The 23,734-nt window shown below is 40.1% G+C and overlaps 2 protein-coding genes across 6 annotated transcripts; one reads left to right on the forward strand and one right to left on the reverse strand.

Moving 5' to 3' along the window:
* Nucleotides 1-110: 110 nt before the first annotated feature.
* Nucleotides 111-17,661, forward strand: AMPdeam (AMP deaminase). Of its 5 annotated transcripts, XM_043417096.1 has the most exons (15): nt 111-253; nt 350-441; nt 1,121-1,487; nt 2,255-2,424; nt 3,738-3,953; nt 7,929-8,094; nt 11,560-11,713; nt 12,755-12,941; nt 13,111-13,658; nt 13,789-14,084; nt 14,172-14,298; nt 14,480-14,643; nt 14,899-15,193; nt 15,295-15,405; nt 15,771-17,661. In XM_043417096.1, the coding sequence occupies exons 4-15, from the start codon at nt 2,289-2,291 to the stop codon at nt 15,936-15,938; spliced, it is 2,568 nt and encodes an 855-aa protein (XP_043273031.1). In that variant the 5' UTR covers nt 111-253; nt 350-441; nt 1,121-1,487; nt 2,255-2,288; the 3' UTR covers nt 15,939-17,661. The 5 variants fall into 5 exon arrangements, with proteins under 5 accessions (XP_043273031.1, XP_043273030.1, XP_043273029.1 ...); XM_043417095.1 differs by having other exon boundaries at nt 350-1,487; XM_043417094.1 differs by having other exon boundaries at nt 111-1,487.
* Nucleotides 17,537-22,571, reverse strand: LOC122409487 (sporulation-specific protein 15-like). Its single transcript, XM_043417100.1, has 3 exons — nt 22,544-22,571; nt 22,089-22,201; nt 17,537-20,948 (listed from the first exon to the last, which is right to left on the reverse strand). Exons 2-3 carry the CDS (start codon nt 22,195-22,197, stop codon nt 18,526-18,528), a joined length of 2,532 nt encoding a protein of 843 aa, XP_043273035.1. The 5' UTR covers nt 22,198-22,201; nt 22,544-22,571; the 3' UTR covers nt 17,537-18,525.
* Nucleotides 22,572-23,734: the final 1,163 nt, after the last annotated feature.

Genomic DNA, 23,734 nt, shown 5'->3' on the forward strand with positions numbered 1-23,734 from the left:
CACCGGAGGCACCGGAGGAGCTTTCCTCCGCTCCGGCATGTCCGCATAGCGGGGGTATGGATTTTCGTAATTTGTTAAAACGCGCCAAGAGTCTGCGCCCTTGAGGCTGGACGATTAAACGGTGTGTGGGGAATACGAGCCTTCTCACGCCTATACCCCGCGCAGCGTGTCATCATTCTTTGGTGGCGTGTTCTTGGCGTCGTTTTCTGTTTCTTGGAACACGCGCGCGGAACCTTGCAGTTATATATATCGAGTAGTATTTCTCTTTCCTTGTTATTATTCTCCGTAAAGCAGAGTACATTCGAAATCGCATGTACGTAGGTTTATATCGATATGTTTACTTGTACAGCGACTCTGGGCGGCGCAGTGAAAGGGACAGGAGTTGGCGGCGTTGGCGCTCCGGTTGGGCAGATTTATGGCAGGCTCGCTCGCGCGCGAACAGTAAGTTTATTGGAACAGCAAACGTGGCGCTTCGAGCGCTTCTACTTAGCGGCTCGGTCGTGCACGACACACACGCATATTCGAATACTAGTCGTTTTCGCAGCGTTATACACACTATACACTCGGGAATACATGTTTACTACGTTTTACACGACGGCTCGTGTGCCGGCTTGACCGTTCGCTGTCTGCTTGTTGATATTCCCTCCCTTTTTTTTCCACTCCCGCTCTTCATCTCCGACGCTTCGCTACGTCAGAATTTCCAGGCACCGCGCGAGCCGGCAGCTCGTGTGAGCGTTGGAGCCTCGTATCCCAGTATCGTCTGTCAAAGAACGCGATGCGGTTGACACTGTATAACGGAGCTCGGCTTGTTTAACTTCGATCTCAGTTTTCTTATCACTCTCGCTACTTTGCATTTGACCAAACATATTTCAAAATTCGTTTCTCATTACCGGCACCCCCCCCCCCCCCCCCCCCTCCACCCTTCACTTTCGGGAAATCTTTGTTTATCCTAACGCATGATTCGTGGAATTTCTTCAAAGCATCGTTCGATTCCGGGAAAGTGCGTGACTACGAAAACTCCGGTGCAATGATCTGTTAATTCTCGCTGGAAAAATATACCCGAGTGTTGTTTCTGTACTACATCTGGTCCGAGCTGAGGCTTATCGATTTGATTCTCCAGGCACCTCCTCGCCAGCCGGCTTCTCGCTTCTCCCCCTCCCATCTCTCGCCCTCTCTCTCTCATCCGGAAAGTACGAGTACGTTCGATCTATCACATGTGAACTGTATACACGTAGCTGCGGGCTGCCTATGAGCTACACCAGTCGCTATATAGTTGTACATCGGTATTGAGGTTCAACCGAATATTCATTCGGTTCATTCAATCTTTCGACGTCGAGGGAGTATCTTCGTCGTAAATTCAATAAAGCGCTGCGCTTCTACCACTCGCAAGAACGTGTCATTTATTCTTCTCTTCTCGTACTCTTCCCGACAACTGCGGAAGCGTGTGCGCTACGTCAGAATCTCGTTTTATCAGAGGAAAGCGCCAGGTGAGCAATCTGCATATAAATATCTATGTACCTGTCATTTCATTCGTTATTCACGTTTGCACGAGCACGGGCGCCGGGCGATAATCATTTAAAAACAACATAATTCACGCAACACACGCAACCATTGGAACGGGGCGTGGGAATCTCGCTGCACTGAACTCAAATTTATTGTTAGTTATTTTAATCTGCAAACATTATTCGCCGGCGTTAATGCTCGTAGCGTTGAGTTTTTTTTTCTTAAATACGGTTTTGATGTCTCCGACCTGGAAATTCACTACGCGAAAAGACGCATTAGCTTGGCCGTGATTCACTTTCGGGGAACAAGTAAACCGTGATGCACTTGATTCCCGGAACTTCTGGGAAGTCAGCTCGATACTACGAATCATTTGTTTTTCTCGTTTATCGATCTCGCACTGGGTTTTATTTTATGCTTATTTTTTACGTCGAATTTTGAATTTCTCGACCGATCGCTATAACGAGTGATTTTTCTATTTTATCGTATCACTGTACAGTTCTTTCAACTTGTAATCCCGATAATCTCCATGCACGTTCATTTCAATGGAGCCCAAATGAGACGATAAAACTTCGAAAGTGATCCCCCAATCTGGTTTGATTAAACGCTACAGTCCCTTTAGATCCATCGCACTTGACCCTCTGCACGATTACTCAGCGGTGTCCACGTCATATATCACCGTATAATACGTTGCAACGTTGATACATACCGATGGTGGACCTAAGCGAATGTCACGTACGATTTTTTTCTTTAGATTTGAATCGAAAAGTAGGTCGCTCAAACGCAACATGGAAGATCCGGTGTCAGTGAACGGAAATGGCTCTACGAATGGTACACCAGGAACCGAAACACTGTATTACGAGCTCGAGGGCGACGCTGACAGCTCGATTACACCTAGCAATAACGTGGATCATCAACGAGATCGTGAGTTCTCTTAATTATCTCTCGTTGAGTCGAGACAGACTATTTTCATTTCGTAACATTGAATTTAAGCATGAGAAATATTTTTTGGTTATGAATATTAGCCAGCAGGTGTGCTTCTCTTGTTCGCGAAATATTTCGGAATATACGCATTTTTTAATACTCACGAGCACGCGGAATCGACTGGGTCACGTTTCCCCGCGATATCTGTCGGGAGCTAATTAATTTACGAAAATAGAGGATAATTTGTTTCCGAGAATTTCCAGGGCGTTGACTTCGTTTCCGCACTGAGTTTTCACTTTGACAGCTCGAAAACAATTTTGTGAAAGTTTCTAAAAAGTTATGACATGCGATTTCATTTTTCCGAAAAGTGCTTTCCCGAAACAGGGTTGCGTAACAAATTATGGAAATCGTTCGGGATTAGTGAAGGCCAATGACGCTCGCACAGAAAAACTTTCAAAACGACGTTTGATTTTCTACAGTTCGGAAGAGGGCACGGCGTTCTGAACCGATCGGTGATGCTTCGTAGTACAGAAAATTGCCACTCCGGACGCTGTGAGCCACTGGTCTGCGCTTTGTTCCGCGGCTCCCTTCGGTTAATTCATTTCATCGCGAAAGGTTCAAGCGCAAGAGCATTCATTGACCCTCAACATGTAACTTTTTATTTGAATATCGAATTTGGAATACTCGACAGCGTTACGCGTCAACCTTTAATCTTCGTTTGTTTATTTATTACAACTCTTCGTGCAACCACAACGATACGTGCGTACTCTGCTCGAGGCGTCGTGATTTTTGGCTTGTCTCGCCAGATCGAGTAGTTGCCTCGTCATCCCAGACACAAAACGTTTACGTTCAAGAATACGTACACCAGACATTGGCTTGTGTACAAGTGGTGAATAGATGCTAACCCGAGTAAAGATAATTCTCGTAACTACGCGAATAGAAACACGAAACTCGCTTGGTCTCGGCCCAGTATTATGTCGGTTCGTCGTCCGTGAAGGGTTACCTTCCTCGTTTCGTTCTCCCGTATTTTCGGTGCTCACCCAATCAATAAATACGATTTGAATAAAGAGTGCAGTAAGTACTCTCGTCGAGAGCGCGAGTCGATCCGAGAAATTCTAGCCTCAAAATAGTGATAAAACAAGAGCTTCTCGTTAGCGACACTTTACCGATGTGGCGCGCAGTGACGAACAATTAGTATCGATACGCGACACTATCATAACCTCAACACCCACACGCTAATTGTCTCGTCGCGATAAAAGCTTAACGGTATATTGATATCTATGCGTTCGTATGCAATACATTTTTGTTTCAAGTATCGGAACAGACGGTCTCGAACTTTCGCACGTTTTACAGCTCCGTCGTGCCAAAGTATTTTATACTTTTACACGTAGTACCGAGTGAACAGTTTATTCCTTATTTTTCGTGCCGTTTAAGTACGAAGATGTCAAGCAGAGGTGTTATGTCCGGTGGAAACGAGGGTTTTTTGGGAATGATGCATCCCCCTAATTTCCTCATTGATCTGGACGAAGGTATTTTTTTTTCTTTTAGCTAAAATTTTGTCCATACGGAAACTTACGCTTCTCGAGTGCTTCGTTCTCCCATTTTTCCATAACTTTCCAACGAATGGTAACGAAATGACAGTCGCAAAACCAAGAGTATTTTCGATTGAATTGAGTCACAGTTTTACTAGTTTTAGAGTTTTATCATATTAATACTTCGATCACTGTTTTGCTGACGTTCACCATTTTTAAAATACACTTTGCCTTTCTCTCGTCACTATTTTCGTTATCCCTTGTATCGGTAACCTCGCATGGTTGTTATTATTACTGTTCTAACATTCTTGCTGTCACACTGTCACTTTGAAGCAATTTTTTAAATCTTTCAACCCACGCTCAGGTTCGATGACGCTGAAATTCGCAACGTTGCAGTCCAACGAAACGACGTGAAAAACCCTCGATTCTTCGTTTCGTTCCCTGCCGAATTTGCAGCTCGTAGTTTTTCAAGCTGCACCGACACTTCGTGAAATAAAAAATATGCGAATTCCAAATGTTTTTTTCGTTCATATTTCGCTGGACTCGAACGTCGCAAACTTCAGGGTCGCTCAGCTTTTTCCGGTATAATAAAACACCCTTTATCAGATCGTCGCCTGGGATCACGTGCTCGTTGATCGGTAAAGCGATGCAAGACGTTAGGTGTCACGAAAAATCTGCCATCAGCCGACTTCAATGCACGTTTCGCGGCAGCTCGGAATAATTATACACTCGTATTGCACGAGCATTTCGGAATCCTCGGCACGGAAGATGTTCGTAAGTTTTCCCCTCGCTTATTACGAAAAAATGTAACAAAACTAATTACAAAGAGAAACAGCAAAAGTAGCGAGGCGCCGAGGAAAGCCTGTGACGTTTATCACGTTATTTTTGTCGAGATCGTCGTCGTTCCGCGGTATTGATCCTTCTATAAAACCTGAAAACGTTTACCAAGTTGCTTGGCGATCGTCTGGCAGAAGCAGTTCTCTGGTCCCATGCCAGAAGCTGATTCACCTCACACGTCCTCGATGCGCAAACCGCGTTCTGGAAAATTCATAGGATCGTATCCACAAAGGGGACAAAGGAAATCTCAATTTTCGCCATTCCAGATTCTCTCTCCTCGCTCACGACGTTATTCTTCGTTATTCGAGCCTATACCGAATAAAGCTGTTGTTTTACGAGTGCTTTTAAGGTACTCATTCTTTCTTAAAACACGCGATCGAAGCTCGACTTCCATGTTGACAGGTGCTAAGTGTCTGCAATTTTCGATCATCCGATTCCATCCACGCCCACTGTCACAGAGCTGCCGTGTTGTTTCAGCTCTGTTTGTTTTCTTTTTTCATCACTTGTTCGAGCGTCGCAAGAGATGGGCGTTTAAAAAATTGAGTCCAACGTCGTTGAACGCGAGCTCACCTGCCGGGCTAATGACTTCGTTGTAGACACAAGAATTCGAACGAGATTTTATTTTTACGAATTTTGACTAAATTGTAGAGCACGATTTTTCCTTTTACTCGTTCGTCATTCGACTCGCAGTAAATTCTATTAAAACTGTGCCTTTGCGATGCACAGAAGTGATCAAAGAAAATAATTTGGTGTAGCTCGGAAGTCGTTGGTTTATGTTTTCATGCTTTTATCTCAAGCCGGCCAAGTCCAATGACGCTCGAGATAGCCCGAGAGAAAATGCTTTGTTTTTCTCGTTTGAAAAATAAAAATAACGCGCAGTATAAATTCTTTCCTCTTTATCGTTCATGTTTACCGAATCTTGCACAACGCGTGGAATATCTTTTAGCGATGCATCAAGCTTTTTATAACTTCGTATACGATACGAAACCGGCGCACAAGACAGCACGAAAGAATCTGCAGGTTTTTTAATCCGTTTAATAAAACTCTGCGTTAATCGTGCGGGTTCGTTGTCTCGTAAAAAAGTTATCTGTTGGGACAACAACGCGATGAAACTCTAATTGAATACAGAATAGTATGCAACAACGATCGAATCTCATTATTCTGTATAAAAAGTAGAGAAAATAAAATGGCAGTGTTACGCACGTAAGCGGCGCTTCCGGCACGGTACAGCTGAGGCCATAAAGAATACTTTAAATAGTTAAGTGCCATGCGCTAACTGTGCGTGCGAGCTAAAATTACACGATAATCATAACAACGCAACTTACGATCAAGTGTAGTTTTATACGAGGCGTCGTCTTTGTCAGTTAGTGCAGAGTTTCGTTGCGAAGGTGTCGCTGCTAACGCAACTCTCGATCGTCATGTTCGATATACAAAGAGTCCATAAAGTCGTGTTAGATGTTCACTCAGTACCCAAAGCCCTACATTTTTGAATACTCAGAAAAAAGTTTCCTTCTATTCACTTCTCCAATGATATGCGGAGCACTGGACAGTTTGGCTAATTTCACGTACTGATGAGAGCGCCGCCGAGTGGTAGAAGTTGGCTCCACCCCTCCGCGTCCTTTGTCCTCACACGCCGGGCCGTTAGACAGTGCGTAGTAACGTATTTTTGGCGACCGTTGGCTTTGTCTCAGTTTTTTAGTATCTCGTGATAACGACGTATCGAATAAATTACTCGTGAATTATTATTCTCTGCAGAATTTTACGAGCATGTTTTGTACTCTCTTACAACAGCATGCAGGGATAAGTCAAGCGGCACCCTGTAGAAAGCTCGCGAAGTAGAAAACGTCGTATTTTTTCTTCCTCACTCGCTTGCTGCTGTACGCAGCATCGGTGTCTGAACCGTGCGAGCGTTGAGCGAAATGCACACGTGCAAAACACGTCCGTATTCCCAATCGGTTTAGCCGCACAAGCCGAAGCACGATCGAATATCTGGGTCACGGAGATATGATGAACGTGTTTAGGAGGCGGCACGCGTCTCGCTGCGTGTGTGCCCGATCTTATTGCGCTATTACAATCTTATTCATTATGCGCTACGCATATGGGCCGTTTCGTTTACCATGAGCCAATCCGTAGTTCATCGAATAATCGATCACTGCTAGTGAGGAAACGGGCCAAAATTTATCTCCTCTACAAATCAACTGGGACCGAGAAAATACTTCGCGCGAGTTCGTTACTCTTCTCGGCCATTCCGCCATTGATTCCAACAAATACGAAAATAAATGCTGTGACTCAAAAAAAATTAATCACGCGGCTTACGCGGAAGGAAAGAAGAAAGAACGAGGCGAGATAAGTATGATCGAGTGCAGCTGCGAAAACTTAACACTTTTTAGAACCATTTCTCACCGAGAGTACGTGACAGGACAATACAACTGATCTTCAGATATTTATTCGTTTATGCTCCCCAGAAAGTGGATTTAATAAGTTTTAAATCAAGAGACGCGGTAGCGGCTTGACGCCAAGTTATGTATTACTGGTTATTGGATTTAGGGTCAAAGCGAGTTTATTTGCACGGGAGCTTCTCTAATCTGTAAACCACTTCGGAATTAATGTATGTACATTTCAAAGGCATTTATCGACAACGTACAAAGTCCAATCGTCTCGTATTTTTGAATACACAAATTTTCAATCATATTTTCCGGCCCCGAGCCGCAATTTTTTGAATAAATTCATGAGCTTTTTCTCTTCGCGTATATTCGCCTCGGGGAATATTTTTTCAAACTGATAATAGCGCGCTCGTGCTTCGCCTGACTTTTGTTGTGACAGATAGTCGCGACTCATTGTTGAGTTTTGGATGAAAACATTTTCGTATTTATAACCCAGAGTCGTTGGCCTTTGACCGTAGAACTGCGTGTTATTTCTCCGTGAATTCGCTCTTTCTCCCACGCCTCGCTCGCTCACAGCGGCAACCCGTTCTCCGAGCACGATTCTCCAGCTGTTTTTTCGTGCTCGTTTCGCAAATTGGCAGTCGACTTTTCGCTTTTTCGCCAATAATAAATAAATAAAGTCTCGGAACGAAGATTGTTCCGGCCCGTGAAATTCACGCCATTCTGTGACCCCTTTCTTTCCGTTTTCCAGGTAGCGAGAGTCCAGTTTTTGGTCTCGACGGGACAGGCGGAGGTGCCGGGGGTCTTAGAACGCCCCACGAGTTGCCGAACGAGATATCAGCGCCGTACGAAGTTCCCCAATTCCCGATCGAACAAATCGAGAAAAAATTATTGATTCAGCGACAACTGACAGTCAAGTAAGAACCCTTCATTTGTGCATGAACACCACGGATTATCAAGGTTCGCCCGTCAACAGCAACCGCTGACTGATCACTTTTCCTCCTTCCACGAAATAAAGAAACTCCGCGAGTCCAACGGAAATTAAAGAAAACAACGATTCGTAATTCCCCTATTTGTTGTTTCACGATCGTTGACGTAGGTTGGAAAACTACGAGCTGCAAATTCGGCAGGGAACAAAGTGCAGATTTGCTGTAATTATTCGAGACCTTTTTTACATCATTTCGTTGAGCTTCAACGTTGCGAACTTCAGCGTCATTTGACGTTTCGATCCACACAGTCGCGAGCTCAATGACATTCACCTCTCCCCTAACGTTTCGCTCTTTTTCTTCCTGCCGTCGTAACTTTGGCGCAAATTTCGTTATCGTCCTCACGATCGATCGTGCCTGCGACAGTAGTGGACTTTTACACGTTGGGCACGTTGTCCAGTGGCCTCTTTCTCGCTCTACGTATGCACTTGTAAAGATCAATGTAACATCTATACCCAGGAACAATGCTTACGAGAGAGCGTTATACGCAGTAAAGAAACGATCAATAATACAACCCCGAAGTCCCTCGCCCCCCGAGCCGGCGCTACCCTTTACCGACAAGGAAGTACTCGCACGTCAAGTTGCCTTTGTTTTCTTGCTTCCACCCCCCGACTCGCTCCTCTCCGTTACGTAACGACGTAATTCAATAGTCTTGTAATAAATGGAATATGAGTCGATGGTTGTTTGATAAGTGGGGCGGATCACGAAATCAAAATAATGAGAATTTGATGAAATTTTGTGGTAACATTCTTTTGCGTCAAGTGTACAAATACAATTTTTTTCAAATTTTTTAACCACGTGGCTATCGAATAATTGAGCGTTTAATCAAAGTTCTGATGAAACTCTGTGCTTATACGCGTGAGCTTTAGTGTTCAATTACTCGAGAGCTATGTGGTAGGAAAATGTAAAAAAATGTCTGTCTTATATATTTTTGAAGAATAGATTTACCAAATTTTATAAAATTCTTATAGTTTTGAAATTCTTGATATTTTAACCCTTCGTGGTCAGACATTCTAGAAAAAACGTGCTGTTCGCACGGGGTCGGAATGACCCCAGCCGTGTTTGAACGCTCACCGCGTCGTCAGTATCGTTCCGAACGACACATCAAAATTCACGATATTAGTTTGAACCTTTCCGAATGAGAATATCATGGAAAAATATTTTATCCAATTTTCAAAACAGCAAAATAAATTAATACCAAGGTCGTGTTTTAGAAAAAACTATTTTTTACTAAAAAAATCATAACTCCGGCAATGCTTTAACCAGCTTCCTCGGGCGCGAATAATTTAAAAATTCTAGATCAAAGTTGTTCTTGGGGTCATTTTGACCCCTGGGGACCACGGAGGGTTAAACGTGGTTTAGTATGGCAGCATTGCGTCGTCGCGGTCCACCCTCCTTAACGGGAAGTTGATTTTTCTTCGATTTCCCCTGACTTTTGAGTCCGAGTTTTTTTATTTCCAATCGAAAATTCAGGCATGCGCATATTTGAACGTTGCAATCGAATGGAACATCGGTAAGTTTTTGATCCGAGTTCTTTTCCTCCCGAATCCATTTGGCCTGCCATCACAGAATGTTGTAACGCTTCGTCTCTTTTTATTGGAATAAATTATTATCCGGGGGGAACGAAAGGCACTTGTTTCGACAGCGCATTCGAATAACCAGCAGAACTCGCGTGGAGAAAAAGCTTCGGTGGCTTCCGCTTGGGACTGTCCGAATAATTGCAAACTAAAAAAGCCAATTTCGTGCGGTTTACGTTGACATTTCGGTAACGACCGATCGACCGGAATGACCGAATCTTTGAACGACGAGAGAACGGAGAGAGAGAGCAAAAAGAAATGGGAAAGAGAGCTTTGCCGCAGCCCGCTCGCAAGGTCAACTAATTGGATGCGTGCGTGTCGCTAGAAATGATTTTGTTCTTACTGCGCATATGACGCTCGAGGAGAGATAAACGTATCGTCTATCCTGCGAACGAGCAATCGGTAGTTTATTATCAGGAGAAATTACGACGTTGAAAGGGACGAGGGAGCAGGAGAGACGAACGAAATGAGAAGGGAGAGTAGAACGGGAGGAAAGAGGGTGAAAAACGAAGAGATGACGAGCAGGAGAAAGAGACCTGGTGGCTGGAAGAGGATTCGAGGGGCGCTGCTGTCGAGCAGCCGGGCGACGGGAGGGGACGCATGATGGAGTGAGGCAACCGGTGGCCGCTGTCAGTGCAGCTCGGGACGTCGTCACGAGAGCGCTCGTCGTTATCAAGAATCTCGCATTTGCTCATTTTTATTTGAAATAATCATAGAAACAAGTGGGAAGCGTTGAAATAATGGCAAGAAATCGAAAAGTTCTGAACTTTTGGCACCGGTCTCGATAGACTCGAATTCAAAGCGGGCGATAATGGACAGTCGTGATTTCGCCCGTGCGTCGATTCAAAGTGGTCCGGAAGACGAAGATACGCGCGAATGAGTTGAAAAATCATGGAATTTTCATGCTCGATTTTGCGCTCGGCGTCCAAGACTCTCGACACGGAGAACTCTTAGGGGCAATCAGAAAAAGTGCCTTTTAGTGACTTAAGGATTTTTTTCAACAGCTCGGGGATCACTGACGACGTTATTGCGCGTTGGTGCGTCGCTACGAATTTTCATATTAATTAACGTCGTCCGAGAATCCGTTGATCGAACAACCGAAATTTCGCATTCGCTTATAATTCCACGTGGAATCGGTCTAACTCGTTCTCCGGATCGCGTAACTCGAGCTTTTCTTACATTCCGTTTCCCCGCTGACGCTTCTTTCGGGAACGAATATTTCGTTGGATTTGCTTGGTGTGGAAAACGAGGATCGAGGAAACAAACATGTTCGCCTGTGCTATCGACTCGAAGCGCTGGCAAAGAGATAATTCGATTCTGCTGAGGTAATTAAATGGGATTTGCTCCATGATCAATGTCACTGGGTCTACACACGGGCTTTCTCGAGTCAGTTACGTCGGCTGGTGCTCAATTTTTCAGGCGTTTCAACGAGGTTCGAAAAACTGCGAAAATTTTGCAGGAATCCTGAGCCAATCTTTCAACGAGATGGACAGATGGACATATTTTACAAATATTATTTTCAAATTCGTATTTTTTAAACGAATTTCAAATATCACTGCACGTTATGAATAGAACGCTGACAACGTTTCGTTCCTCTCGAGGAAAAACACCTTCGCAGCGAGCTCTCGTTTCCAGCTTTCCCCCCTCGCAACCCCCACGTGCTCGTGGGTTACGTGTGACAAAATCGCGCTCATTAAGGATTTTCCTCCAGTATTACAACGCCGGAAATGAGCTTTTTCACCTTTAGAAGGAGGAAGCGAAATCACTTGAATGTTGAAAAGAAAAAAAATCAATTCTAAGAGCAAAAACATGATTTCAGGGCGGCGAAAGACCTCGAGGAACGCCGAAGTCATTACGAGCCGTCGTTGGGTCCCGGAGTTCCCGACGATATCGAGCATTCTTTCACCCTTGAAGAGAATGATTTCGTTCCGCACTTCCAGAGGGTCTCCATTTCCGGAGAAGACACTTCAGGGGTGAGTATGCTTTTTTTTCGTTTTCTCTTAATCAATTAATATTGCTCCCTCATTAATTTCGAAGGATTCTTACGTCGATCACTGCGAGCTTGAGACATCGTGCATACGGATAAATCCCTCGGCCCAGTTCTTTTCAGCGAAGCCTCGACAGTGCTTCGATCATACGAGGGTTCAGGGCTTAATTTGGACTCTTGAAAATCGCATTTGACAATCGATCCTCGAACTTGGGGGTAGTGAGAGCTCATCGATACGGAAGAAAAATGATTCTCATTTTTGCATCTTCATTCTTTATTCTCAACTCAAAATTCCTCGGAATTTCGATTGCCCATTTTTTCATCTCGGCTATTCTCATTTGTTGACTTATCAAGCGACGAGGAGGAATCAGAATTTTAGTTTAATCGTCAACCCTCTCAGCTGAGTAAACTCATTAATCTTTCATCGGAGATTCGCGAATGGAAAACAAAAGCTCCATTTTTTACGGTTTTAAAGATCGACTTGTGGTCACTCGACTGTCACTACATCCTCTTTAATACTGCCGAGTTTTTTCCCAGTAACCACCCCCCGCCGCCCGTTCCCTCCTGCTTCTCTCGAACCCGTTCGATAATCACACGGAACGTGTCTGACACTCGACCATGATAGAGACAAACTGAAATTTCAATTTTTTTCAACAGTCACGGGTACCTGTCGAGAACAAGTTTTTTTTTTCATCTTTGACCAAACGGGTCGATCCGTCTTTTGAGAATTCGCTAAAATTAGCCTCGTTTTGTGATGAGAATTTCAAATGACAAAAAGCTTCCTTCCTGGGTCACCTTTACGTTCGTGTTCATGAATACTGAAATGAAGAAACAAGAAAAGTCTCGATTTCAAAAGCATGGTTTTGTTCGAAGAAATTATTGAAAGTCTGTTTTTTTTTTTTTTTTTTTTTTCAAAAATAACTTGAAATTGCAGTTTTCGAAATTTCGTACAATCCATTATTTTTTGGTGAAAGACTGTTTATAAATGAATGTTTTCAAGCGAATAAACGTTTTTTTCATTTTTTAGGTTCCCTTGGAAGATTTACAACAGGCATCGCAAATGTTGGTGCAGGCATTAGCGATACGGGAAAAATACATGAACAATTCCAAACAAACTTTTCCCTCGATAACATCGAGGTTCCTCAGAACCGCTGATAAACGACCTTTAAATAGCGACGACGAGGTTCAACACGACGATCGAATGGCTATTGCAGGTATTTTAATAAAATTTTTCACTCTTTTACAGCAATCGAGTTTTAGATATAAACTTATGGAAACATTCGAGGGCACGCGCTGCTTCGATGATCGAATCCGTGGTCGGATGTTACAAATTTTCTCGAGGCTTTAACAGTAAAAATCAATTTTGTTTCTTCTTTTTTCAAGATCATCCGGTGCACGCACCAGCTTCACGCGGTGATCCATGGGAGTGCGAATTTCCGGAGGCAAAAAATTATAAAATAGCACCGTTGAACGGAGTTTTCAACGTTTACGCGAGCGAGGACGATTTCGTGAATAAAAAACCATTGCCGTACTCCTATCCGGATTTGGGAACGTTTGTTCGCGATATGAATCTCCTCTGTGCTATGATCGCAGACGGACCACTCAAATCGTTTTGTTATCGGAGACTCAGCTACCTTTCCTCGAAATTCCAATTGCACGTACTTCTTAACGAATTACGAGAACTCGCGAGCCAGAAAGCTGTGCCCCATCGAGATTTTTACAACATCCGAAAAGTCGACACTCACATTCACGCTGCTTCGTGCATGAATCAAAAACATTTGTTGAGATTCATCAAAAAAACGTTGAAAAATCACGCGGATGAGGTCGTCACCTGCTCTAAAAATGGGGAAATGATGACCCTCGAAGAAGTCTTTCAATCTATGAATTTAACCACGTATGATCTTAGCGTCGACATGCTTGACGTTCACGCGGTAAGATAATCATTTGTGTAAAGAATTTTCCGTTTTTTCCAATCCTTCAGTATCTTTTTCTCACGAATTTTCAAAAGTGCTGAAAAAATGAACTTTCCTATGTACTCAAGCTTCGGTTTTTATATTACAGGACAGAAACACGTTCCACAGATTCGATAAATTCAACGCCAAGTACAATCCGATCGGAGAAAGCCGGCTTCGGGAAGTTTTTCTCAAAACCGACAATTATCTAGAGGGCAAATATTTCGCTCGTATCATTAAAGAAGTTGCGAGCGACCTCGAGGAGTCGAAATATCAAAACGCTGAATTGAGACTCTCGATATACGGTAAAAATCCTGAGGAATGGGACAAATTGGCTAGATGGGCGATTTCGAGCGACGTTTCTTCCGACAACGTGCGTTGGCTCATTCAAATTCCTCGATTGTAGTGAGTATCCCCGTGTTTATTCAACGTTCTCAAGTGATATTAATTTCTCTCGAATCCACGAATAATCATATTTTTTTAAACAAACAGTGATATATTCAAGTTGAATAAGTTGATGACCAATTTCCAAGAGATCTTGAACAACATATTTTTGCCACTCTTCGAGGCTACCAATGATCCAAACAGTCATCCAGAACTCCACAAATTTCTTCAATACGTGAGTACATCAAATTATCGTTTACAATAGTTATCGTTGCGATAATAATAAGAATAATGTACCACTTGAGTCTTATTTTATTATTCGCGTTCGAGAGCTTTCAATGTTTAAAAAAAGTATGCAAATTCATAATATACAAATAAATGACTAGATATAACATTGAGTTTCGACAATAAAACAGGTAATAGGATTCGATTCGGTCGATGATGAAAGCAAACCGGAAAACCCTCTCTTTGACAAGGATGTTTGTCCACCGGAGGACTGGAACGATGTCGAAAATCCTCCATACGGTTATTATCAGTACTACACATACGCGAATATGACAGTGCTGAATCATTTCCGAGCGTATGTTCATTTATTTTAATATACATTTATTAAAAAGATCTTTCAATGATTTTGAAAAGTGTGGTCGTAGAAATTACGAATGTTCAAACGATATGAAGTAAATTTTTGAACATTAGAAGACAATTTCATTGATAAACATGATAAAAAGCAATTTGAACGTTCGAATGTGGTATAACCCCCTACGAAATTTCGATCATAAATGATTCGTAATAGCTGAAAGGGAAATGAATATTCGTTGTTAAAATACGTTTACAGAGAACAAGGCATGAACACATTTGTTCTGAGACCCCATTGCGGTGAAGCTGGTCCGATACAACATCTCGTCTGCGGTTTTATGATGGCGGAGAACATATCTCACGGTCTATTATTGAGAAAAGTCCCAGTTCTTCAATACTTGTATTATCTTGCCCAGATTGGTATCGCGATGTCTCCGCTAAGTAACAATTCCTTGTTTCTTAATTATCATCGTAATCCATTACCGGAATATCTAGCCCGTGGACTCTGTGTCAGTTTGTCGACGGACGATCCTCTACAATTTCATTTCACCAAGGTAAATGAGAGGAAAATTTACTCACTTTCAATCGCCTCCAAACGGTGAACCGTGTGTTTTTTACTTTCCAATTTTTTTCATAATCTCATTTCTTATTGCAGGAACCTCTCATGGAAGAATATAGTATAGCCGCCCAAGTGTGGAAACTGAGCTCGTGCGACATGTGCGAGTTAGCGAGAAATTCTGTAATTATGAGTGGGTTTCCACACAAGGTAAAGTTTTTTCTAAACGTTTTTTTTTTGTTTTATTTATCAAGAAACCCCTCGAAAAATGACATGCAACATTTTTCCTATTCGCTTTCTCATTAGTAATATGAAATTGGAAAATTATTTCTAGAAAGGAATGAAAACAGATTTGGAAAAAACCCTCCGATCATTCATTGAACGATTTTTATGCCCAATATGTCAATAATTTTTATCATTATAAATTGAAGTTTGACTCGAATTTCACTGCATTACATCAAACTCGTTATGTAATTATCGTTGTGTATTAACGAATTCAGCAAACAGCCATAAACGACATTCGTCAATGGAACTAATAAGTCTGAACGGTTATTCTTGACTCGATCTTTTTTCAGAGTAAACAATATTGGCTGGGACCGAATTACACGAAGGAAGGTGTGGCGGGCAATGACATAACGAGAACAAACGTTCCGGACATTCGAGTGTCTTATCGTTACGAGACCCTTGTCGACGAGCTTTCCAACATATTCAAGGTCGTTGATAAGCCAGTTGAGTCCTTTTAGCATGGATCATGGAGAGTTTACGAAGCTCTCACTGATCTCCAAGTATCTTCCATTTTCTCGAATCATCTGTATAGCCTCTAATGGTATTTTGCACTGGTGATTCTCGAGGTTTATTCAACTACTTATTAGTAATTCTGATTGTGGAAAAATCGGTTGTTTTTTTTTTTTCATTCCGTTTTGATATTTCGTAAAAAATCCTCCGTATACTCTGCCTACAACGAAATTAAATGCGTCTCTAATTGCTTTCGAATGAAAACCAACAAATTCTCCAACAACTTTCATCTTAACAAAAGATTTTGCGAAAAAGTGTTTCTATTAGCGATAATTAGAAATTCTGATAAACGAAAAAAAAATACTTTTGCCAATGAATTTTCCATCTCTGTATTTTTATAATTAATTTATTCGATATTTGGGATCAGTCGTTTATAGAAGTTACAGAAACAAAAAATACCTGTCAACAGAAACGTTGCCATTGTCTTTTGAATTTCTGGATTTGTCAAAATTTCCCTACGACTGGGAAACTCTTCGCAATAGTTCGACAACTTTTTCTATGCTTCAAATTGATATTTACAAATGCGAAATTCACAGTGAAAAAATCATTGAAAATTTCATTTTTACAAATTCAAGAGATTCACACTCGACGATCCTCTTGGTAGTAAAATTCTAGGTCACTGAGGAAAAAAGCAGTGATGTTAACGACCAATATTATGTAATGAATAGAGAAAAGTAGTTTTTATTCTGATGTGAGAGAATTCGTGTCTTGGTTGTGTTGAGAGGAACCAAAAAAAAAGCTGATGAACTTATTTGTACATAGTATATGTATGGAAAATAGCGAAAGTAAGCAAGCAAAAAACGAAGATTTTGTTGTTGATTCGTATCGACGAATCGTGAGCTTAAATCGATGAATACAACAATTAACTGTGCCTATTTCTTCGAATTTATGGCACTATTGTTTCTCTCTCTTTTTTGTCTATACAATGCGAGAATTTTGCGTGTGAACGTTGTTACTGATTTTGTTATATTTTTGTACGTTTATATACCAAATGCAAATTTGTTTTCGCGAAATAATCGCCTCGTCGCTTTGCGAGTTGAAAACAGAAATATATTTTTTTGTTTTTGCCTAGATTTTAGCAATTCGATCCCTTCAACATTCTTCGTCGTAATGATTTTCAATCAAAACTTTTTATCGTGTTTGAAATTTTTAGAAATGATTTTTCCTATTGCGATTAAATTACGTGAAAAAAAAACTTTCACTTTTTTTTTCTCACGATGAACAATTGAGGTTCATATTTTCTACTTTCCAACTTGGAGCTTTTATCAGTCGTATTCTGATGTTTACGCGTCGATGAGACAGAGATTTTAAAAAAGCTTTTTTTCTGATGAAAACATCAATCGTTTCGTCTTTTCTCGATTCCAATAGTTTATATTTTTTTCGTAATCATTGGCTCGTGATGTAAAATTCAATTTCGTGCAATCAAAAGTCCCAGTTCATGTTCTTTGTTGTTGATGAAATATGAAATGAATTTTGGTACGGAAGCGATATAAAAGGGTGTGGAAATAAATCAAGGAAAAAATGTGATCAAGCGTAGATTTTCGACATTTATTGTATTGCGATGATAGCAACAAAGATATGTATTTCTTGTACAAACTCTGTGTATATTATATAGCATTACATTATTACTAGCGAAAATGATAAAAATATACGAGAAAAAGTTTGAGCTTACAATTATTCGTTTTCAATTATCAAATATAAAAAAAACCATTCGATTTTCTTCTAACTTTCGTTTTTCTTTTCTCAGTATAAAGACCTCAGTATAATAACCATGAATGAAAAGACTTTCTGTTTCTACCACTGTCAGCTTTTTTACATTTCCTATCGGTATGGCACTGTTCACAAAATTCTAACGATCCTAAGGTTGTTCAATACCAAAACCCGATTTCTTACGGAAATTTAGAAAAAAATGTGTCGCCCAGAAAAATTTAACGAATGGATTAAAAAAAAAAGTAGTTCTACCGTTTAGTTTTTCAGATACTGCAAGTTAAAGTTCTGCGGTTTCTCCATCTGAACACATGGTAATCGTCAAACAAAAAATGTGAACCGAAATAACTCGAGAACGGTTCTTACCATTTTGATTTAAAAAAAAACAGTGTTAGAGTATCTTCTAAAGAAATAATTTAAAAAAAAAACATGATCTACCGTCTAGTTTTATAGAAAAAAATGATTGTAATAAAAATCGTATGAGAATTTGAGTGGGAAAATTTCAAGGTTCGCGATAGCGACAACTGTCGAGTGAGACGGGCAATGATTATCACTATACTTTAGGACGCTGCGCTCGTTTCAAACAATTGCCTGTGTACAATGTTGTCACGATTGACGCGCTTCTGAGCGTTCGTTTGTATGCTCGTATATGTGCATACGGCATGAAGATGTATTCTAGCAGGGGTGTACGCAAAAGAAAAAATATAAAAATTCCAAAATTACGAGCAATTATGAAATTTTAGTAAAATATCGTAAGCATATATTTTTTTATTGATAAATAACGATAATGTGAAGGATTTTTGGGACACATTTCACAACGAATAATGTTCACACATTAGGGGGCTGCACCCTATTTTTTTTTATACGGCACTCCGCTGGGTACAACTCTAACTGTTCTTGTGCACTCATAAGATCCTCGTTGCACGACTCCAACATGTTTTTCAGTGCAGGCAAATCGTCGTCACAGGTTGGAATGGGCTTGGTCCTTTCTGTAATAGCTGGAACTACGGAAGATTCATGGTGACACTCGTTTTGTACCTTAACTAATTCCTCGCGGTAGTAACTTATGTCTCTTTCGTATTTCATTTTTGATTGTGTGAAGTATTGTCTTTGATTATCAATGCAATCGTGTATTCTATGTGCCACCTCGTCCATGGAAACCTCGTCCGTGGATACTCCTGTGCCGTTGCACATTTTGTGGCAAGCTTGTGAAAAACCAGTGCTCGAATTTGACCAGGACAAATATAAACTGTGAAGGTGCTCGTAGTATGTGTTTTTCTTCCATTTATCGTCCAACCTCACCTTATGTGTCCAATTTTTACAATCGTAATATGCTGACTGAAAACTCTCCAGCCGCGAGTTATTATCGCGCAAGTTATTAAGCTTTCTATTTAGGGTCGTGTTGAGTTGGTTCAACATCATGTTAGCATCGCGGAGCTTCATGTTATTATTGATACACATTTGCAACGGTTTGGACGCATTGGAATTTACAACACACCACTCTTGTCGATTGGTTTCGCACATAGTTTGTTTCAGTTTGATTTCATAAATCATTTTATTGAGCTGTCTTGTATCATTATCGCATTTGTTTTTGAGTTTAATTAAGCTGTCATTCAGATTCTTGTTCTTGCCGGTGCAATTATCCATTAAATCACGTAGGGACTTGGTTAGATCGTTGCATCTAGTCAAGTTATCGTTCAGATTGCTCTTTTCGGTGGTGAGGCTGCCGATTAAATCCCTCAGAGACTCAGTTTTATTGTTGCACTTGGTAAGACTCCCATTGATGTTGTTTATAGTTGCTTTCAGTTGTCTTGTATCATTATCGCATTTGTTTTTGAGTTTAATTAAGCTGTCATTCAGATTCTTGTTCTTGCCGGTGCAATTATGAATTGAATCACGTAGGGACTTGGTTAGATCGTTGCATCTAGTCAAGTTATCGTTCAGATTGCTCTTTTCGGTGGTGAGGCTGCCGATTAAATCCCTCAGAGACTCAGTTTTATTGTTGCACTTGGTAAGACTCCCATTGATGTTGTTTATAGTTGCTTTCAGTTGTTTTGTATCATTATCGCATTTGTTTTTGAGTTTAATTAAGCTGTCATTCAGATTCTTGTTCTTGCCGGTGCAATTATCCATTGAATCACGTAGGGACTTGGTTAGATCGTTGCATCTAGTCAAGTTATCGTTCAGATTGCTCTTCTCGGTGGTGAGGCTGCCGATTAAATCCCTCAGAGACTCAGTTTTATTGTTGCACTTGGTAAGACTCCCATTGATGTTGTTTATAGTTGCTTTCAGTTGTTTTGTATCATTATCGCATTTGTTTTTGAGTTTAATTAAGCTGTCATTCAGATTCTTGTTCTTGCCGGTGCGATTATCCATTGAATCACGTAGGGACTTGGTTAGATCGTTGCATCTAGTCAAGTTATCGTTCAGATTGCTCTTTTCGGTGGTGAGGCTGCCGATTAAATCCCTCAGAGACTCAGTTTTATTGTTGCACTTGGTAAGACTCCCATTGATGTTGTTTATAGTTGCTTTCAGTTGTCTTGTATCATTATCGCATTTGTTTTTGAGTTCAAATAAGCTGTCATTCAGATTCTTGTTCTTGCCGGTGCGATTATCCATTGAATCACGTAGGGACTTGGTTAGATCGTTGCATTTAGTCAAGTTATCATTCAGATTGCTCTTCTCGGTGGTAAGCCTGTTGATTGAATCCCTCAGAGACTCAGTTTCATTGTTACACTTGGTAAGATTCTCATTGATGTTGCTTACGGTTGCTTTAAGTTGTCTTATATCATTATGATTCTTGTTTTTGAGCTTACTTAAGACGTCATTCAGATTCTTGTTCTCGTCGATGAGATTATCAATTGATGCACTCTGGGTTTTAGTTTTTTCGATGCAGGTTGCAAGACTCCTATCGATGTTACCGTTAATTTTTTCGAGGTCATTACACCGTTGGCGTTCCCGATCATTTTTCGTGTTGCAATCTTTGACGATTTCATGAAATTTTTCTCGCTCCGCAGTCAAATTTTCGATGAGCTGGCGTTGACGGGCAACCTCGTTTTTGAGGTTCTTGATAACTTCTTTTTTTTTATCTAGTTTTGTCGCGACCGTTTTTTCACCGACAGCACTGACGCACTTTTTTTTTTTCACTGGCGACTTCGGCCACAAATTGAAGAGTGATCTCCGAGAAACTTTTTTAATGACTCTGAAAAATGAGTCCGATTCTGATCCATCATTAGAGCCACCAGCAGTCGCTGAAAATTTTAATGTAATTGTCAGTCACTTAACTTTAGACATTTTAAACGGCAGAACTCCGGTTATCTGTGCGGCGTTGATCATTTTTCACACGGGCAATTATCCAGACCGAGCAATAGAAATTTTCGCGTGGCAACAATTACATAGGATTTTTATGATTCGACCACACGAAATAGAGGACAGAGTTATGTTCCGCTCTCTTTCCAACTCGAAATTATCATTTTATCTAAACAACTGAAAACAAAAAATCTCTTTTTCTTTGCTGTTTTTTTCGCTTATAAAATGAAAGCTCATGAATCGAATTTAAGGATATTTGGTACAGGCTTACAATGTTGCCGTGCTAAACCATGCTAAAAACATAAAAAAATTCAAAATGATCAGAATTTTATAAAATTTGGTGAACATATTCTTTAGTGTCAAATTTGACAATACAAATTTTTTAAGATTTTTCTTCTGTACAGCTATCGAGTAATTGATCACTAAAGTTCACGTGTATAAGCATAGCGTTTCCATATATATATATATATATATATAGGTATACATTCCTGGCATAAGAAATCTGCTTTAATGCGTAATTACTCGATAACGAAGCAGAAGAAAATTTTGAAAAAAATTGTGTTTTCGCCACTTGATGTTGAAGAACATTATCACCAAATTTGATCAATTTCTAATTATTTAGACTTTTGTACCATACATCGTTAATGCTCTAGAAAGACGATTTGTAGAAAATGAAAAAAAAAAACGACAAAGGTCTGGAACGATCCGATCGAATTCTTACACAGCGAAAAAAAGCTAAATAACCACAATAGTTAGCGGTTTCCTTTCCAAATATTGTATTATGCCATTTTTTTCTGAATTGTAGTCAGGCTCTTTGCAAGGTGGAAGATTTCCGAAGGTACATCTGAGTACACAATTTAAGTGTTATTGGATAATTAGTTTTTGCATAATTGCAATTAAAAGTTTTTAACGCGCCATCTTCCGATGTGCCTGGATGCTCTAGAAATAATGCGAATTCAATTTTTCAAAGAGATTTTGAAAGTAGAAGTAGTGGACTGTTGAATGTTAATCATTATTTTACTCTATTTGAGAAAGCTTGTCCTTGGTAGAAAGGACGAGTATTCGATTATAAAAATATCTACCAGTAGGCTCATCCTCGTATTCGAACCCAGCAGGATGAGATACCAGTGAAATTGTAACAAAGATTGTCACCAAAACTGCACCGACTAAAAAAAATTTGACCGCCACCATTTTGCTGAAACAAAAGTATACAAAAAATTTGGAGTCTGATATAATCGTAAAATTCAAACTGTGCTCTCATTATCAATCGAAGTTTCGGTCGCGAAATAAAGCCAATTGTTATAAATCAATATTTCTGGGCCCTAGTCGTTAGCAGTTATATATATCAATCATCAAAATCCAATAAACATCTCCCAAACAGTCCAGTTAGGACTCGTAGGATTATTACAACATTTTTTCTGTCCCGGAAATCCGAAATTCTTTGATGATGAGCCTTTGCAACGATGTTTTGTAAATCACCTGCAACGATGACCACTGAAGAAATCAAGTGAATTTGAAAAACCGATGAATACTTTACCTCAAGCAGATAGCTAAATTTTTCACCGACGCTGTTCCTGTTCCGAAGACCTCTTTAAACTGTCGATGTTTTATAGAAATGAATGTGAAATTAGTCGCATCGAGCTTATATAAACTTTCAATAAGAGACGGACAAAGGGGTCTCTTATTTCCGATTCCGAATTCACAGTGTATCACACGTTTCGTATTTATCTTTCGTGGAGTGAACGTGGATTAACAAGGCTATTTCATATCGTATTGTTTTAAAAAAGCCACTCCTTCAAACAATATCACAAGGTTTCTTCAACATGATAACATTGGCACACAAAAATAAAGTGGTCAGTACTTTTGATCGAACCCATCAATTTCTATGTATTACGATGCGCTGAATCCGAATTTTGGCCCAGCTCAACGACTACACCCACCACTTTTGAGTAAATTTAAAAAAACCATTAAAAATATCAAAAAATCGCGTTTTCCAGTATTTCAAAGTTTTTCCTGACCTGAATGATTTTTATGTAATTTGATGCGCTGAATCCGAATTCAGGGCTATTTCAACTCGTCGACCTCCAGAACATTCATGACATTACAGAAAACCGTCAGAAATGTCAAAAAATCGCATTTTTGAGTATTCAAATATTTGATTAACCTTTGTATCATACATGATTTTCATGTAATTTAACGCGCTAGATTGATAACCAGGGCTGACTTAGCTTTAGATCATCAAAATGTTGACCAAATGGCAAAAAAACCTCTAAAAATTGTAAAAAATCGTAGTTAATGAGTATTTAAAAAAATGTATTGATCAAACCTGATAAATTCAATGTCAAATATAATTTTTTCAATTTAAAAAATTAAATTAGCCGTTATTGAATGAGATTTTTTTTTTTAATTTTAATTGATTTTTTTTAATTTTCGATATCTCTTTCGATGAGGCAGAGAACATTTAAAAAAATTACCAAAGAATATAAGAAAATTTGAAAACACGGTCACATGAACTTTGGTCCAATCCCAAAACGCAGCAACAGAGGACACGATAGTTCATAAACATGTGTTTGGTTCATTCAAACTGACTTTTTTAATCCATTTTTGTACAAAAATACTATAAGACCAAAATGCCAGATCTTTTCCCTGACAAAAGACATAATGTATAGTTGATCGAGTGTTTGTGATTTTCAAAGCGAAAATTATTCTCAGTAAAAATCATTCTCAG

Source organism: Venturia canescens, chromosome 4 (genome assembly GCF_019457755.1).
Source record: "Venturia canescens isolate UGA chromosome 4, ASM1945775v1, whole genome shotgun sequence".
Lineage (NCBI taxonomy): Eukaryota > Metazoa > Arthropoda > Insecta > Hymenoptera > Ichneumonidae > Venturia > Venturia canescens.

Coding starts and splice junctions, on each gene's coding strand:
- AMPdeam (XM_043417094.1), top strand. CDS start 2,289: ATGGAAGATCCGGTGTCAGTGAACGGAAATGGCTCTACGAATGGTACA. Junction 3,954..7,928: donor CCTCATTGATCTGGACGAAG/GTATTTTTTTTT, acceptor TCCGTTTTCCAG/GTAGCGAGAGTCCAGTTTTT. Junction 15,406..15,770: donor TGAGTGGGTTTCCACACAAG/GTAAAGTTTTTT, acceptor ATCTTTTTTCAG/AGTAAACAATATTGGCTGGG.
- LOC122409487 (XM_043417100.1), bottom strand. CDS start 22,197: ATGGTGGCGGTCAAATTTTTTTTAGTCGGTGCAGTTTTGGTGACAATC. Junction 20,949..22,088: donor ATACGAGGATGAGCCTACTG/GTAGATATTTTT, acceptor TAAAATTTTCAG/CGACTGCTGGTGGCTCTAAT.